Raw genomic sequence first — 17,047 nt, 5'->3', positions numbered from 1 at the left:
ACAATTCATAAGTTTTAAAGTGCATGCCATTCTGAGTAGTGTGATAAAATCTCACGTTGTCCTGCTCTATCCCTTTGTCCAGTGTATCCACACTGTGTATATGCTCCCTGCTGTTAGTCACTTAGTAGCCGTATCAGTTATCAGATCGACTGCTGTGGTCTCACAGTGCTTTTGTGTTCAGTAACCCTTATTTTACTTAATAATGGCCCCAAGGCACAAGAGTAGCTTAAGCTTTATCACAGATATGTATGTATAGGAAAATACACAGTATATATAGGGTTCGGTACTATCTGTCATTTCAGGCATCCACTGAGGGTCTTAGAACGTATACCCCAGATAAGGGTCTGAATCTTGGTGTAAGAAAACATCAAAACACCAATTGATGAAAATTCTATGAGATGACTGACCTGTATTTTTTTTAAATGCCTGTGATAAAAGAGAAAGAGGTTGAGGAACATTCCAGATTAAAGAAGACTAAAGAGGTATGACAACTAAATGCAATATGCAATCTTGAACTGGATAGTCTGGTACTAGAAAAGAACTGCTACAAAGGACAATTACTGAAACACAAACAAGCATTATAGATAAAAGAATTACATCAGTGTTACATTTCCTGTTCTATGATTATACAAGAAACCGTTCTTATTTTGAGGAAATATGCACCAAAGTATTAAAGAGTAAAGCAGCCAAATGCCTGCAATCTTCTCTCAAATGGTTCAGAAAGCAAAATAAAATGTGATTGCAAATAAGGCAAATATTAAAACTTGGTGAATTTAGATGGGTATATGGTAGTTTTTTGTTCTATTTTTGAATTTCATAAAGTTTAAAGATATTTCAAAATAAAGTTTTTAAACAGCTATATATAATAAAACATGCACATATAAACTTACTGTCATCTGTGGCTGGGATCTTTCCGGTTTGACCAAAAATGACATTAGCAGCTGATAAACAGTGCCTGGCCTCCATAAAGCATAGCTGTTAAGGAAATAAACAAGAGTAAATGTAATTGTCCTACATCCTTATTTGTAACTGATACTTGCATAAAGTCTTTAGATATGGGAAAAACTATAAAATCAGATAAAAACAACCAAGGGGACCCTTTATAGTTGCTGAACATTGAGAAGATATATAAGACATGATATAGTATTATCTAGTTAAAAAGCTACTTCAAACAAGTACAATGGCCCCAAACTCTTAATAATTCAACCTGGGTGAAAGACAGTTGCTGATGGAAAGTCCGCTCTCTCCTCGGGTCACCAGTAAGTAGACAACAGTAACTATCATCATAGACTCAAAGTGCCTCAGACAGTTTTTAGGTTCCGTCCAAATAGCTGAAGTTCCAGGCATAATACATTCTTAGACCATTTATATTCTATCAGAGGACTGAAAGGTTTAATTTTTTTTTTAGGTTTCGAGAACTTTTTTATATCCTACCATTCAAAGGCAAAAAGAATACATTTTGATACGAAGAGATTCCTGTCTTCTAAAAATCTTTGGAATTTATAACGAATCTTCCCACCAAATTTTGAAGTCAACAGATTTCCACAGATAAACTGCATGGAATTGCTTTACCAACACCCTTGAAGACATCATAATTCAAAATCTGGGCATGGTGAACTTCTCAAACTCTTGAAGAAGATCTTGTTAATATAAACAATTTGCATGTATCATGTAAGTCATAGGACCACCCAGCAGAACTACAAAGTTCAAGTCCAGCTTTTAGTTGGGCACCACCCTCATGAAATATAATGTCTACTTCATACTGTGTTTCCCAGAAAATAAGACATAGCCGGACAATCAGCTCTAATGCGTCTTTTAGAGTAAAAATAAATATATTACCCGGTCTTATTTTACTGTAATATAAGACTGAGTGTAGGGTAGTGTAATGTAATGTAATATAATACCGGGTCTTATATTAACTTTTGCTCCAAAAGATGCATTACAGCTGGGGACCACGTGTAATATTAGCCCAGCAATATCTATAGATCAAAATGTTAGTGTTAAACCTCAAAAACTAAAAGAAAGTTAAAGTTTATATAAAGCATCTTTGTCCCTCTACAGTCCCTTACCCATCATTATCATTTCAGCTTTTTTTCAGATTGGCTCCCTGTGAGCAGCCACTACTAGAACAGTGAGTGCCTTGTGCCCTCTACGTGGCTGGTAAATGTGGGATTTTAGAACCTGCCAAGTAGGGACTCGGCAAGTAGCAAAACCTCATCACTGGAATCAGATGAAGATGAAGGTGATGTAAATGACAATTGCTTTCTTAAAAAAACATGGTTTAGATTTTTCCTTTTACAACACAACTTAACTGTAACAAAAACATATAAAACATCTTGGTAAAAAAAAAAATAGAAGGACAGGATAGGGGAGATACTCATGAAAATTACTGCATGCTCCACATAAGCAATGCTTAACAACTTTAAATTTTTAATTGCACTTTAAATAAATGTTTAGATATCTTAGTACTATTAATATCCATGTTGTTTTAATTAATTGTTAACCAAAATCACAGTGAACATGTAATTTCACAGCTGCTGAACAAAATAAGGGGCCTCTAGAAGATATAAAAAAGGTGCCACAGAGGCACCAAGTAACACTTGTTCATGATGACCACAATAAAATGGATTCATGAGAGTTGGATTTAACTGAATGCTGATACATGCAGTAGCATTACTTACACGCTTGATCTTAGACCAAAGTCCTAGAAGCAATGCTGTAGTCACTACAGCCTTTTCTCTCCTGCTAATAGCTTTTCTGAATGAAATTCTGTGGGATAACACTTTAAACAGGGTGCATTTATACAACCAGCACTAACAAAAACCTTAGAAAGGATAAAGGCCTAGTAAGGATACAGCAGCAGGTAACTAGAGAGATCTAAGAAGGAACTCTGATAAGCAACGAATTACCAAAGGTTTACAGAGGCTTGTGAACCAAGTACAAATAAAAGTAATTTCTATTGCTGAGATATCTGATTGAGGATTAACAGAAAATTTAGCTGGGAAAAGTAGTTTGAAAGTGTTTTAGCATTAAAAACTCTTAAGGACTCAAGTATTAAGTAAATCAATTAATACACCAATATGATTCTGAATAATTCTGATAAACAATTGAAAAGTTCAAATTTGTCCCTGTATGATACTCCAGAAGAAGTATATCATAAAGACCTGAAACTCTGGAACTGAGCAGAGATACTTGCAACGCAGAAAAATTATTATCGAGGAGTTAATTCTAAGACTAACTGAAATGCATCACATGATTTTATCAAAGCCCACATTTAACAGTCAACTTCCTCAGACAAATTCTCATAGTTACCAGATTAGCATTGCCTAAAGTTAAAGTTTTATCTATAAGATAAAATCTGCAATTTAAGGTAATATCGCACTAAAATGAATTGAGGTAGCGTGCTTCTATCAAAAAAAAATTGGTCTTGGTAACATGCAATTTTAGGGGCTAGCAACATGTAAGGCAATGATAAAACTCAGTATTTTAAGATTCAAAGGATTAATGCAACAAAAGCTACAGAATTTTAGGACACTGGTATATTGCTCTGCGTTTTTCTGTCTAGTTTACATCATAAAATACAAGCTGCCTATTTTTAAAAGGTAACATTTTCAAGGTACTCTTGGTTTTGCTTTTAGACACACTAATTAGTGACTTTGTTAGATAACTACTTCGAGAAGCTTACCTTATTGATGTAAAATTGTGACAAGGTAGCAGCATTAATAGCCCACTCTATCGGATGGTAGGCATTGTGCTCAAGCTGGCGTTTTAGGGTACTGTGGCAGTAATGAGCAGCCTTCTCGAACATTTCCATATGCTGGTAGACTTGAGCCAGGTAATACAGGTTATGAGTATAAACCTTCTCAAATCTATGAAGAAAAACAACATTTGCCTAACGATTTACAATTGATAAGGAACTTTCATATACATTTATCTTGATCCTCCCACCAATCCTTTGAATTGGGCATGGCTAGTGTATCTATTTGACAGATAGGGAAACTGTGTTTCAGATTGGAACAAATAAAGCTTAAATCCACATCAGAATCCATATTCTATAACCTTTATGACTACCTTGAACAATCATCTACACTACGTGGAAATACGTGTGAGGACTCATTTCTATACCTCCTCACCTTTTGGATCTCTCTTGTTCCGTAAGTTTCTCTTCTTCAGGAAGAAAATGCTCAGTAGAATCAAGGGGAGGACTCCCAATCTACAATTAAAGGAAAACAAAACTAAAATTTTACTGTAAACACCAAGCGCCCTCCTCTGGAAGAACTGGGGAAATCAAATTTTAAAAGCTCAATATACTTCATTTTTTACTAGTCGACTTTCATGTGAACCAAGAAGTTATTTTCTTAAAATCTGAAAGAGTCAAACAAATAAAAGAAGAATGCCTATAAACTCATGCTGGACAAAATTCTGACTGCTGTTGCGGGTGAACTTCAAATACACTTTAAAAAAACAAAAGCCAGTTATGGGGCCAGCCCAGTGGCTCAGGCGGTTAGAGCTCCGTGCTCCTAACTCTGAAGGCTGCCGGTTCGATTCCCACATGGGCCAGTGGGCTCTCAACCACAAGGTTGCCAGTTCAATTCCTCGAGTCCCGCCAACGGCAACTGGACCTGGAGCTGAGCTGCGCCCTCCACAACTAAGATTGAAAGGACAACAACTTGAAGCTGAACGGCACCCTCCATAACTAACATTGAAAGGACATGGAAATGACTTGGAAAAAAGTCCTGGAAGTACACACTGTTCCCCAGTAAAGTCCTGTTCTCCTTCTCCAATTAAAACAAACCAAAAAAAAAAAAAACACCAGTTTTCTTTTAGAGATATAATTTTTAAGAATTTTAAGTCTTAATTTTGTCAGGTAAAAAAGTTCACTTAAAAACCTACGTAAGCATGACTAATAGGAAAAATGTATACATCCTTAGAATAATATTGTTCTAAATTGAGTGCTAATGAAAATCAAATCAAAATTTTTAATACTTATTCTAATATTTTTTTAGAATAAGGGAACAAGAAAAGTATATGTATTACCCCCCTTCAATACAGGCACATTAAAACCAGTGAGTCCACTGTTTATTGCCTTGGGCAAGTCACCCATCTCTTGTTCTTCTGTTTCCTCATCTGTAAAATAAGGATAATAGTAGTATCTACCTCACAAGGATGCTATGAAGATTCAATGAGTTAACGTGTAAATCACTTCTAATCCCGTCTCAAATCTTCCAAAAGAACAGTACTTAACCTCTGCCTCATTCTACTTCTATGAGGACAGTCCCATCTACAAGCCCACCCTTGCTTTAATCTGGATTCCCCAAACTCCAAATAGCAACAATGCTTTTATTAAATTAAAAAAAAAAGTGATCTTACATTCTGGATGCAAACAGAAAGCATCATGACTTGGTCTCCCAGAATTCACAAAAAGTAAAAATAACTACCACAGGAAGCAGGACCCAAGGCAAACACAATAGATAATTCTTCAGAGACAGCCTTAACAATTTCCGGGGCTGTTTAGTATGCTTACCCCTGTCTTGATGAGGGCAATTAATCAATGTATTCTTTTATATACATGCTTCACTGTTACAGCTATCACACTTCATGTGTAACACTAATAGTTAAATCAGTCTCTTACCTAAAACAGAGGTATAATTATAGAGGTATAATTAAGTACACAGAGTTTTGCTATGTGTTTTATGTTTCCTTATTAATACTAGTTTTTAACAAAATAGGTGTCTGGTAACTTCACATTTTAAATAACAATTTCAGGTATAAGAGTGTGATCCTAAAATCATAAAAGGACACTAATATCTCAATTTGGCTTCGTGGTGCTCTGTTCCTCTTAGTACTTTAGGAGAAAAGTTGTAACACCAAGGTACACGAGCCATGACTTTTAAAGTTCTCCCACTTGGGGATATATTACTCAGAAAAAAGTGTTAAGGGCCTATAAATACATATTCTAAATGTACATTCTAAAATTCCTTGTAGGTGTGATTAACATTTTTGATTTGCTCCAATTTTTATCCTCCAGGGGAAGCATGTGATGGGTAGGAACCATATTTTTATTCATATTTGATTCCACAGCATTTTGCACAGTACCTCACACATAGTAAAAACAATACGTATCTAGTGAATTCAACTGACAAAGCTAGCAGGAACGCTCAGCCTATGCACTCTGCTTACAGCGTGTTCCTTCCATCTGCTGTCGTCATTTTGGTATAAATATGGGAGTCCTCTCTACACTACATAGTTCTTACAGCACTTCGCACTTGTGTTTTAGACTAAGTCCAACAGGCAGCATAGTGGTTAAAAGTATGCTTTCCAGAGTCAGATCGTGTGGGTTGGAATTCCAGCTTCACCTCTTACTAGTGTGGCCTTAGGCAAGTCACTTGTATCTCTGTGCTTCTGTTTCCTCATCTCTAAAATGAGAATAATAAAGCTACCTACCTCATAAATTGTCACGAGGATTAAGTTAAAATTTAAAACAGTGCCTGCAAGTATTGTATAATTTCAACTTTTAGGTGACCACCTAGACAGCTCTAGAGAGAGGTCCGTAAGTATACTGAAGAGCCATAGACTAGTAGTATGACTGAGGAATTCTTAACATCAATGCTTGACTAGTTTCAGTCAAATCTTAAAATTTATCTGACATGCAACATACCTCTTTCATATACTGATTATATAGTGCTTCTGATGATTCTAGGTAAGCCTGTGCAGTTTCGATTTCTTCTCTTTCAGACCACAAGATACCCAGATTATTCTGGAAAATAAAGAAGAGAAATAAATAATGATGATATAAATCTTCCAATTAAAATAACTCATGGTTTTAAAGTCAATATTTACCTGTCTCATGAACAGTGAATTAATTATTCATAATAAGACCATCCTTATGTCATGGTAGGTAGCTGCTAAGATGAATCCCTAACAATCCCTGCCTCCTGGTATTCACGCCCTTGTACAAACTCTTCCCCCTACATGGGCTGGATTTAGTGACTTGCTTCTAACAAACAGAAGATGGCAAAAGTGACAGAAGGTCTCTTCCAAGATTAGGTTACAGAACACTGTGGTTCCATTTTGGGTGCTCCCTGTTGCTTGTTCTCCCTGAGGGAATCTAATTGCCATGCTGTAAGACACCCAATGGATAGAGTCATCTGGTAAGAAACTGAGGGAGGTCGACAGCCAGCAAAGAACTGAGGCCTTCAGATCAAACAGCCCATAAGGAACTGAATCCTGCAGATAACCACGTGAGTGAGATTGGAAGCGGTTCCTCCCCACGCTGAGCCTTCGAGTGCAGCCCCCGCAGGCCAAACAATCTGTCCAATGAGAGACCTTGAGCCAGAGGCAACCAGTATAATTTGACTAGATTCCTGATATAATAAGTTTGTTTTTTCAAGGTACTAAATTTGGAGGTAAAATTTTACATAGCAATAGATAAACTAACACATAGAGAGACAAAGAGAAGCCAGAAACATATAATGCTTCCAAAATATCTCCAATCTCCTCCAGAGATCTCTTAAAAAGAAAACATTCTCAACAGTTATTTTTTCGTTCAAGCCTGAGGAAAGGGAGATGAGCTCTCAAATTCAAATTATATGATATGAAAATTCTGAAGATGTTATATGCTTTTACTTATCAGTTAAGTAAGATTTGTAATGTTTCCCATTTCAAACAGTAAAACATGTTTATAGTTTCCTGAGTTCTTAAACTTATACAGCTTTATAATTATACCCAGTCAACTGCAAATTCATTTGTAGTGTCTTTCTTTGTATTGTATTGTACTTCATTTTGATTTCTATAGCACCAACTTCCTTCTGCTACCACGAAGATGATGAGAAATTAGATTTGGGGTTATATCCTAAATAACATTTAAAAAATGAAGCCAGTTTGTCCCCTGCCACATGACTCTTTATCAGGCTGTGTAGTACAGAGCAAATCAGGCCTGTTTAGATGGTCAGAACTCAAGACTGGATGCCGAGCTCCCCTTTGGACAACGGGGTAAGACAGCCTCCCCTCCCTGGGGAGATAGTACTTCAGGCACACGGACACTTCTGAGGCTGTGCCCCCTGCAACTAAAGATTGAAAACAGCGACTGGACTTGGAGCTGAGCTGCGCCCTCCACAACAAGATTGAAGGACAATGACTTGGAGCTGATGGGCCCTGGAGATATTGTTCCCCAATATTCCCCAATAAAATTTATTTTTTAAAAAATGAGGGCAGTTTAAGAGACTTCTGGGACATCAAGCATAACAACATTCCCATCATTCGAGTACCAAGAGAAGAGACAGCAAGGCATTGAAAACCTATTTGAAGAAATAATGACAGAAAACTTCCCTAACCTGGCGAAGGAAATCGATATACAAGCCCACGAAGTGCAGTCCCAAACAAGATGAATCTAAAGAGGCCCACACCAAGACATATCATAAATTAAAATGCCAAAGGTTAAAGACAAAGACAGATACTTAGAAGCAGCAAGATAAAAGCAGTTAGTTACCTACATAGGAACACCCATAAGACTATCAGCTGATTTCTTAACAGAAACTTTGCAGGCCAGAAGGGATTGACACAAAATATTCAAAGTGATGAAAAGCAAGGACTGACAACCAAGATTACTCTACCCAGCAAAGCTATCATTTAGAATTGAAGGACACATAAAGAGCTTGCCAGACACAAAAAAGCTGAAAGAGTTCATCACCACCAAACCAGTATTACAAGGAATCTTAGAAGTACTTCTATATGGAAAAACAAACAAAAAATCATTGAATAGATCATTGAATAAAAAGATTGCTGAATGATAAAATGGGAATGACTATATGTCTATTAACAATTACTTTCAATGTAAGTGGATTAAATGAACTAATCAAAAGATAGGGTGGCTGGGCCAGCCCGGTAGCTTTGGTGGTTAGAGCTCCATGCTCCTGACTCCAAAGGCTACCAGTTCGATTCCCGTATGGGCCAGTGGGCTCTCAACCACCGGGTTGCCAGTTCAATTCCTCGAGTCTCGGAAGGGATGGTGGGCTGTACCCCCTGCAACTAGCAATGGCAACTGGCCCTCGAGCTGAGCTGCGCCCTCCACAACTAAGATTGAAAGGACAACAACTTGACTTGGAAAAAAGGCCTGGAAGTACACACTGTTCCCCAATAAAGTCCTGTTCCCCTTCCCCAATAAAATCTTTAAAAAAAAAAAAAAAGAGAGGGTGGCTGAATGGATAAGCAAATAAGATCCTTACATATGCTGCCTACAAGAAACTCACTTCAGATTGAAAGACATACACACTGCAAGTAAAGGAATGGGAAAAAGATATTTCATGAAAATGGAAACAAACAAACAAAATCTGGAGTAGCAATACTTACACCAAACAAAACAGACTTTAAAACAAAGGCTATAACAAGAGACAAAGAAGGATCCAGTAATCCCACTCCGTGTATTTATCCGAAGAAACCCAAAATGCTACTTCAAGGGACGTGTGCATCCATATGTTCACTGCAGCAGTGTTTACAATGGCCATGATGTAAAGGGAGCCCGGGTGTCCATCCATGGATAAATGGATAAAAGAGGTGGTACTATGTACAATGGAATATTGCTTGGCTGTGGAAGGAAACGGTTCTTGCCATCTGCGGCGGCATGGATGGATCTGGAGGGTACTGTGCTGAGTGGAGTGTAAGACAGAGAAAGACAGATACAATGTGATTTCACTTATATATGGAATCTAAGAAAAAAATTAACAAACAGACATAAACTCATAGATACAGAAAACATTTTGATGGTTGCCAGATGGGAGGGGGTTGAGAGGATGCGTGAAAAGGGGGAAGGGATTAAGAAGTACAAATTGGTTGTTATGCAAGTAGTCATGGGGATGTAAAGTAAAGCACAGGGAACATAATCAATAATACGGTAATAACTATGTATAGTGCTAGGTGGGTACTAGTCAGGGGGATCACTTTTTAAATTATATAAAAGTCTAACCACTATGCTGTATAACTGAAATTAATATAAAAATAATAATGAATGTTAACTGTAATTGACAAATTTAACAAGAGGGGGAAGGTGAAGGGGAATAAGAGGTTCAAATTTCCAAGTATAAAGTAAATCATGGATATGTAATGTACAGCATGGAGAACATAGCAATAACATTGTGATAGTGTGGTACGGTGTCCGGTGGTTGCTGGACTTATCATGGTGATCACTTCTTTAGCTATATAAACATTGAATAACTATGGTGTAGGCCTGAAACTAATACAATACTTTATATTAGTTATATTTCAATAAAGATCTTTTTTAAAAATCAGAGAAAGAAAAACACCGTATGATTTCACTTATATGTGGAATCTAAAAAACAAAACAAACCAACAAACAAAACAGAAATGAGCTCACAGACATAGAGGACAAACTGATGGTTGCTGGGTGGGAGGAGGGTTGGGGGACGGGGTGAAAAAGGTGAAGGGATTACAAAGTAAAAATTGGCAGTTACAAAATAGTCACAGGGCTGTAAACTACAATTTAGGGAATATAGTCAATAAAGAAATGATGCTGAGGGAAAGAAGTCAGACCAAAAGAAGAATATACACTTCATTATGAAAATGTGGGAGAGGAGGGCGAGAAGAGAAAGAGAGAATAAAGGAGGGAGGAAGGGATCATAAAGGAGTACGAGAAAACTTTTAGTGGTGATGAATATATTCATTACCTTGGTTGCAGTGATTGTTTCATGGGTATTACATATATGTCAAAATTCATCAAATTGTACACTGTAGATATGTGCAATTTATTTATGTACCTCAATAAAGCTACAAACACACACAAAAAGTACTCCTTATACATATGTACCGTGGCAGTGGGGAAACTAACCTACTAATTTGTTAGGGAATTTTACTAAAGTGAAGTAGTTAAATTTCACAAAAGTCAGAAGGAAAATCACTCCTAAAGTCCGATAACCTGGTGCAGACAGAAGGGGAAAGTCTCTTTTGATAATCTCACGTGGGTCCAGGTTCTGTATATCTATAGTTTCCCAGGAAGGAGACACCAGACTCAGACAAACCAGTCAAAATATAAATTCCCACAAACTGATACTTTCAAACTTTTTCCTGCACACACACACAGTCTTTTACCAAAACGGAATCATTCTAGATAATTCCAAACACGCCTTACAGTTGTCCCTCTCCCTCTTAATATTGGTATTTTTGATTAATAAATATAAATCTATTTTTAATGGCTGCATACTCTTCTCTAGCATAGTATATACTTACAGCATGGTATATAGTTATCAATTTATATACTGATATTTATTTTATTCTTTTTAAATTAACAATGCTTTGATGAACATCCACGTTAATATGCCTTTGCATACCTGTCCCAAAATTTTTTTAGCATATTGATGTGGAATTTTTAGGTAAAACTCTTGACTCAAGAGATCTGATACCCACTGATCTCCAGAAAAGTTCTATGAATTTGTATTTCCACTAGCAATAATGTAAACGGATACCATCTATTTCCTCAGTCTCTCCAATTAACTCATTAATGCAATCAATATCTTTAATAATCTGCCAATCTGATGCAATTTTTCAATTTCATTCTTTTAGTTTGCTTTATTATTAGTGAGGTCAAATTTCTCATCCTGTATAGCCAAATTAAAATGTAATAAAATACTATGGTGTGGTGATGCCACTGGAATAAACAGATCAACTGAACAGTCGAGTTCAGAAACAGACCAGCACAAATTACGACTGCGATACTGTTTTAGTACCTAGTCTTAGTATATTACTTTTCATTTGTATATTCACTTTTCTTTATCCAGATACACATGTTCATTTTGTCAAGTTCTAAGAAAAAAACGTACTGTGATTTCAGCGGGAATTGCATCAGACCTCTACATGAGTATCAGGAGGTTGAAGGTAAGACTGTGCGCCAGTCATTCTTTGTAATTTCCTTGAGATCTTAAATCAAGACTAACGTCACTCTGGATTTTTTCATAACGGAATGAACAGGATCTGAACGGGGGAAGAAGAGGCGGAGAGGGCATTTACGATTGTAGGAGGGAGAAGCCGCAAGTGATGTTGAAGTGAGCGACGAGGGTGGAGAGGGAGCTTGGAAGCCGCTTATCCCCGGGCTTCAAAAACGTGGGGAAAACCGTGCCGTGCGCCACCTGCCTGTGCCCCTGGCCTGCGAGGTGCGGTCCCTGCTTCCCCGCGCGTCCGGCCCACCGCCGCGGGCCAGGCTCCTTCTCACCTGCGCCAGGATGTAGAGAGACACGCAGTCCGGCGACAGCCGGTACTTGCGCAGCAGCCTCAGGCATTTCACCAGATGCTCCTCCCCCGCCGACAGCTCCTCGGTGTCGATGTGATTCATCCCGAGGTAGAACTCAATTACCGCCAGCCTCACTGCCGCCTGGGCGACGGGCCCCTCCACCTCCACCGCTTCAGCCGGCAGCCCCAGGGCGTGGTCCCCGGCGCCCAGGCCGTCGTCCGCCTGAGGCCGCTCCTCCTCGTCCTCCGGCGCGGGGCCGAGTAGCGCCTTGACCTCTTCCAGCAGCACTCGAGCGCCGTATTTGCACTTGTACGGTTCCTTCTCGGGGTTTTTATGCAGTTCTATCCTCGAAAGGGCCAGCGCGGCCTGGAATTTCTCACGAATTTCGGCCCACGCAGCATTCGCCATAGTGGCCTCTGCAACTCAGGTTTTCTCACGGTTTGCAATCGGGACTCCCGCCTTCCTTCGGCTTTGCGACACTTCACTTACGGCCCCGACAAGCCCGAGCACCGCGGAACGGTAACCAATGAAGTACGCCAAGGGAATCGCAGTGTGCTCGGCAGTGACCAATGGGAAGGCATAGTGATTACCGTGGCAACTGTTGTCATGGAAACGAAGCTGCCAAGGAGGGTGGCCCCCATCTTAGCCCAGCCCTTTGCACTGCTGAATTCATCTCTCGCTTGACCCGGTGACATTATATAAAAATATTGGCTGACTTTAAGACAACATGGCAATATTGTTTACAAACATATTTACTAACTACTCTCGTTTAATTGATATAAGCTTAAAAGCAGAAGCTTTTTGACATTAGTGCGTAACTCAGCCCATCACTGGATAAAAATGTAACAAGGATCCCTTTATTAATATATAGCCTGTTAAGTGAAACCTATGAATGTAAGAAGCACTCAGTGACCAATAAATATTTTCACCTCAACACTGGAATACAGGTTGTAGGGATGTGTACAACTTCCCAAAATAACAGAAGTTATATCCCAGAAGTGTGACAAGCCACCTCATGCATGACTTTTTCCATTACTTACCTTCGCAAGTCAAATGCGCGGGGGATGGGGATGAGGGGTGGCAGAGGTTTTAACTAGTAAGCACTAACTATATAAAATGCGTTGAGACATACAAAGGAGCACTGATTTTGGAAACTCATAGACAGTTTGAATCTCAGATCTAATTGACAAGTCAACTTTTCTAAGCTTCAGGTGTCTTACTAAAACCTAAGTGATAATATATTACCTCCATAGAATTAATCTAAGGAATAAATGAAATTAAGTGTCCCTTAAAAATGTTACTGTTCTTCAGGATTACTTCCTAATTTTTGTCCCAGAGAGATGTACATTTCTAGGGCTTCTGTTACACGTGCTGCTCACTTCCAAAACTTGGTCTCCAGGCCAAATGGCTTTCTGGAGCTCCAGACTGTGATATCGATCTCCTAACGAACAACCACACCTGAATGTTCCACTGACTCCTGTATATCAGGATGCTCAAATGGGAACTCATTATCTCCCTCTTCACATGCCCACTCCCTCCCACTCCACATTTGTTCTGCATCTCAGTGAATGGCACCACTATATTCTAACCTGAGAGTGGTATCTTGCTTTCTTCTCTCATCCTTAAATGTAAAACCCAACTGCTGTCTGGTGCCCCTTCTAAATAGCTCTTTATCGTTCTACTTTTGATCTCCAGTGGTTTAGACCACCATCATCTGCATTACTTTTAATAGGTACTCTTGCTGCCAGTTTGGCTTCCTACCAGTGCATTTTCCACAACTTTGTATGACTCATTCACTCATTCGATAAATATTAAGTGTCTGTTAATTTGCCAGGCAGTGTGCTGGGCTCTGGAAATTCAACAGTTAAGAGACAAAAACTCTGGGCCGGCCCGGTGGCTCAGGCGGTTGGAGCTCCATGTTCCTAACTCTGAAGGCTGCTGGTTCGATTCCCATATGGGCCAGTGGGCTCTCAACCACAAGTTTGCTGGTTCGATTCCTGCAAGGGATGGTGGCTGTGCCCCCTGCAACTAGAAAATGGCAACTGGACCTGGAGCTGAGCTGCGCCCTCCACAACTAAGACTGAAAGGACAACAACTTGAAGCTAAACAGGACCCTCCACAGCTAAGACTGAAAGGACAACAACTTGAAGCTAAACAGGACCCTCCACAACTAAGATTGAAAGGACAACAACTTGACTTGGAAAAAAGGCCTGGAAGTACACACTGTTCCCCAATAAAGTCCTGTTCCCCTTCCCCAATAAAAAATGTTTAAAAAAAAAAAAAGAGACAAAAACTCTGCCCATGTACAGGGAAATACATTAAATACATTAAGTAAACTACATAGTAATGCCAGATAATGAATGTTATGGAAACAAACAGGTGATAAGGAGGGTGGTCAGGAAAGGCCTTTCTGAGAAGACATCATTTGAGTAAAGATTTGAAGGTAAAGGAGTGAGCCATGAAGACATTAAGGGGAAGTATAATATCCAGACAGAGGAATAGTACATTTGACATTTAGCTTTGACACAGGAGTGTGCCTGGTATGTTCATGAAACAAGGACATCGCTTGGCTTGAGTAGAGATGTGGGCCCAATTATGTAAGGTTTGTTAAGGCCACTTTAGGGACTTTGGATATCAGTGAGATGGGAGCATTGGATAGTTTGGAAGAAAACAGTGACAAGATCTGACATAGGATTATTCAGAAAATTGAAGGGGAGACAGGGAAGAATCAGGGAGACTGGTAAAGAAACAACTACTAATCATAGGAGGTGCTCAGTATAGATCTCTTCATAAATAGGAAAGTAATTGGCACATGGTTAATAAAGGTAGCTAATTACTATGAGCCAGATAACAGTCTATATATCAAAATCATCTAATCCTCAGAACACCTCTGAGATATTATTATTCCCATTCTGCAGATTAGGAATTGTGATCTAGAGATTAATAATTTACCAAAGGTCACATACAACATGTAGGCAGTTTTGCTTCACAGTCCACTTTCAGTTATGCTGTACTATCTTGTAGTACGAGTTCAATAAATAAACCACGATAATACATGGTACTGACCTCTAGGTGGAGAACACCCAGGTGAAAACTAAAATAGATTTTTGAAAAATCCTTACAGACACACCTAAGAAACACAAAGACATCGGAATAGGAAATTTGAGGTGGAAGAGTTCTGCCTGCTATTTGGGGAGCACATTCCTTCTTGGCCTTCTTTTTATATCAGTATTTTGAGGGTGTAGCATTCTTAGGTCTTTGTGAGATGTTATAAAGCAGTCCCGGTGGAATTTGTCCAGTGAGTGGTATAGAGTACAGATCACCAAAATGCAGTAATCTGAGATTTCATGAACAATTAGAAGGGACAGAAAAGTGTAAGGCACGTTGTGGCTAAAGGGAGTGAACTTGTTTGGTCAGATCAAAACAAATGTCTATCAATTACGTTCATTCCAGTAAAAACAACACATTAGTAAGAGCACTAATTTCTTTGTTTTTAACATCATTATCATTAATGGACAATGCATTAATAAGACTAGGGTGACTGTATTATCTTTAGTATATAATATTGACCTGAAAGTGTCAGAAAATGCAACTGAACAGAACAAAATAAGAGATATAATGATTGGGAAGGAAATGGAATAATTATTTACAAATGATATGACTGTCTTCCTGAAAAGGCAAAGTAAAATAACTGAACACAGAAAAAGTTCAGTGAGTAGGCCAGTCACACATAAAGATACAAAAATCAACTTTTTATTGGAGGAAAGATGCAATAAAGAAAAAGATCGCTTTTGGGCCGGCCCGGTGGTTCAGGAGGTTAGAGCTCCATGCTCCTAACTCCAAAGGCTGTGGGCTCTCAACCACAAGGTTGCCAGTTCAATTCCTCGAGTTCTGCGAGGGATGGTGGGCAGTGCCCCCTGCAACTAAGATTGAACACGGCACCTTGAGCTGAGCTGCCGCTGAGCTCCCAGATGGCGCAGTTGGTTGGAGCGCGTCCTCTCAACCACAAGGTTGCCTGTTCAACTCCCGCAAGGGATGGTGGGCTGCGCCCCCTGCAACTAGCAACAGCAACTGGACCTGGAGCTGAGCTGCGCCCCCCACAATTAAGACTGAAAGGACAACAACTTGACTTGGAAAAAAGTCCTGTTCCCCAATAAAGTCCTATTCCCCTTCCCCAATAAAATCTTTAAAAAAAAAAATAGATCCCTTTCATAATAGCAACAACAAAAATCCAACATAAACTTAAGCCATTTAATGAGCCAGATAAAAATAATGTAGGACATATAAGTTTTGGTCCCCAGATTGTAGGTCCTAAATAGTAATTCTTATAAGGAAACAGTGTTCCTTAAAGAAAATGGTAATTCCAGATCCGGGGCAGGATGAGCCTGGATATCTTGTCACACCAGAAATCAAGGAAACAATCAAAGACTAGAAGGGTCAGGTCAAAAGTACTGAAAAGGTGCCAACTTAAAAGAAGGTTCTCGATGGCCCAAGATGGGACAATTTGATCATCAATGAAATAACTGCAAAAGTATATCACATGTTAAAATCCACAAATTCCTAATAAATTAAAAACATAATAATCAAAAACTCATTGGCCATCTTTAGAGGAAGCTAGGGAACCAATTCTGAAAACTGGTACCTATAAATAAGGGGAAAAGTATCAAGCACTTATCTGGCTTTTTCTGTAGGAATAGTTTTCAGGGTAATGAAGTGTTGATTAGGCAAGTTTCCTTTCTCAGAGGTATTTTTGCTAATGAAGAAAAAGAAATGGTAGAATATCACCATTTTGCAAGAACCCTAATGATACTG

The 17,047-nt window shown here is 38.9% G+C and overlaps 1 protein-coding gene across 1 annotated transcript in view; it reads right to left on the bottom strand.

The window, feature by feature from the left end:
• KIFBP (kinesin family binding protein) overlaps positions 1-12,739 on the bottom strand; it is a 20,008-nt gene extending 7,269 nt beyond the window's left edge. Inside the window, exons 1-5 of the mRNA XM_081073764.1 lie at positions 12,218-12,739; positions 6,659-6,757; positions 4,134-4,213; positions 3,686-3,869; positions 891-975 (exon numbers count right to left, since the gene is read on the bottom strand). Of these exons, the coding sequence (XP_080929890.1) occupies positions 891-975; positions 3,686-3,869; positions 4,134-4,213; positions 6,659-6,757; positions 12,218-12,643 (874 nt within the window). The 5' untranslated portion in view covers positions 12,644-12,739. The remainder of the gene's footprint in view (positions 1-890; positions 976-3,685; positions 3,870-4,133; positions 4,214-6,658; positions 6,758-12,217) is intronic.
• Between the last annotated feature and the right edge of the window lie 4,308 nt (positions 12,740-17,047).

This window comes from Rhinolophus hipposideros (assembly GCF_964194185.1).
Source record: "Rhinolophus hipposideros genome assembly, chromosome: 15".
In the NCBI taxonomy this organism is placed as follows: domain Eukaryota; kingdom Metazoa; phylum Chordata; class Mammalia; order Chiroptera; family Rhinolophidae; genus Rhinolophus; species Rhinolophus hipposideros.
The sequence above is the reverse complement of the archived record's forward strand: the minus strand, read 5'-3'. Positions and strand labels throughout refer to the sequence as shown.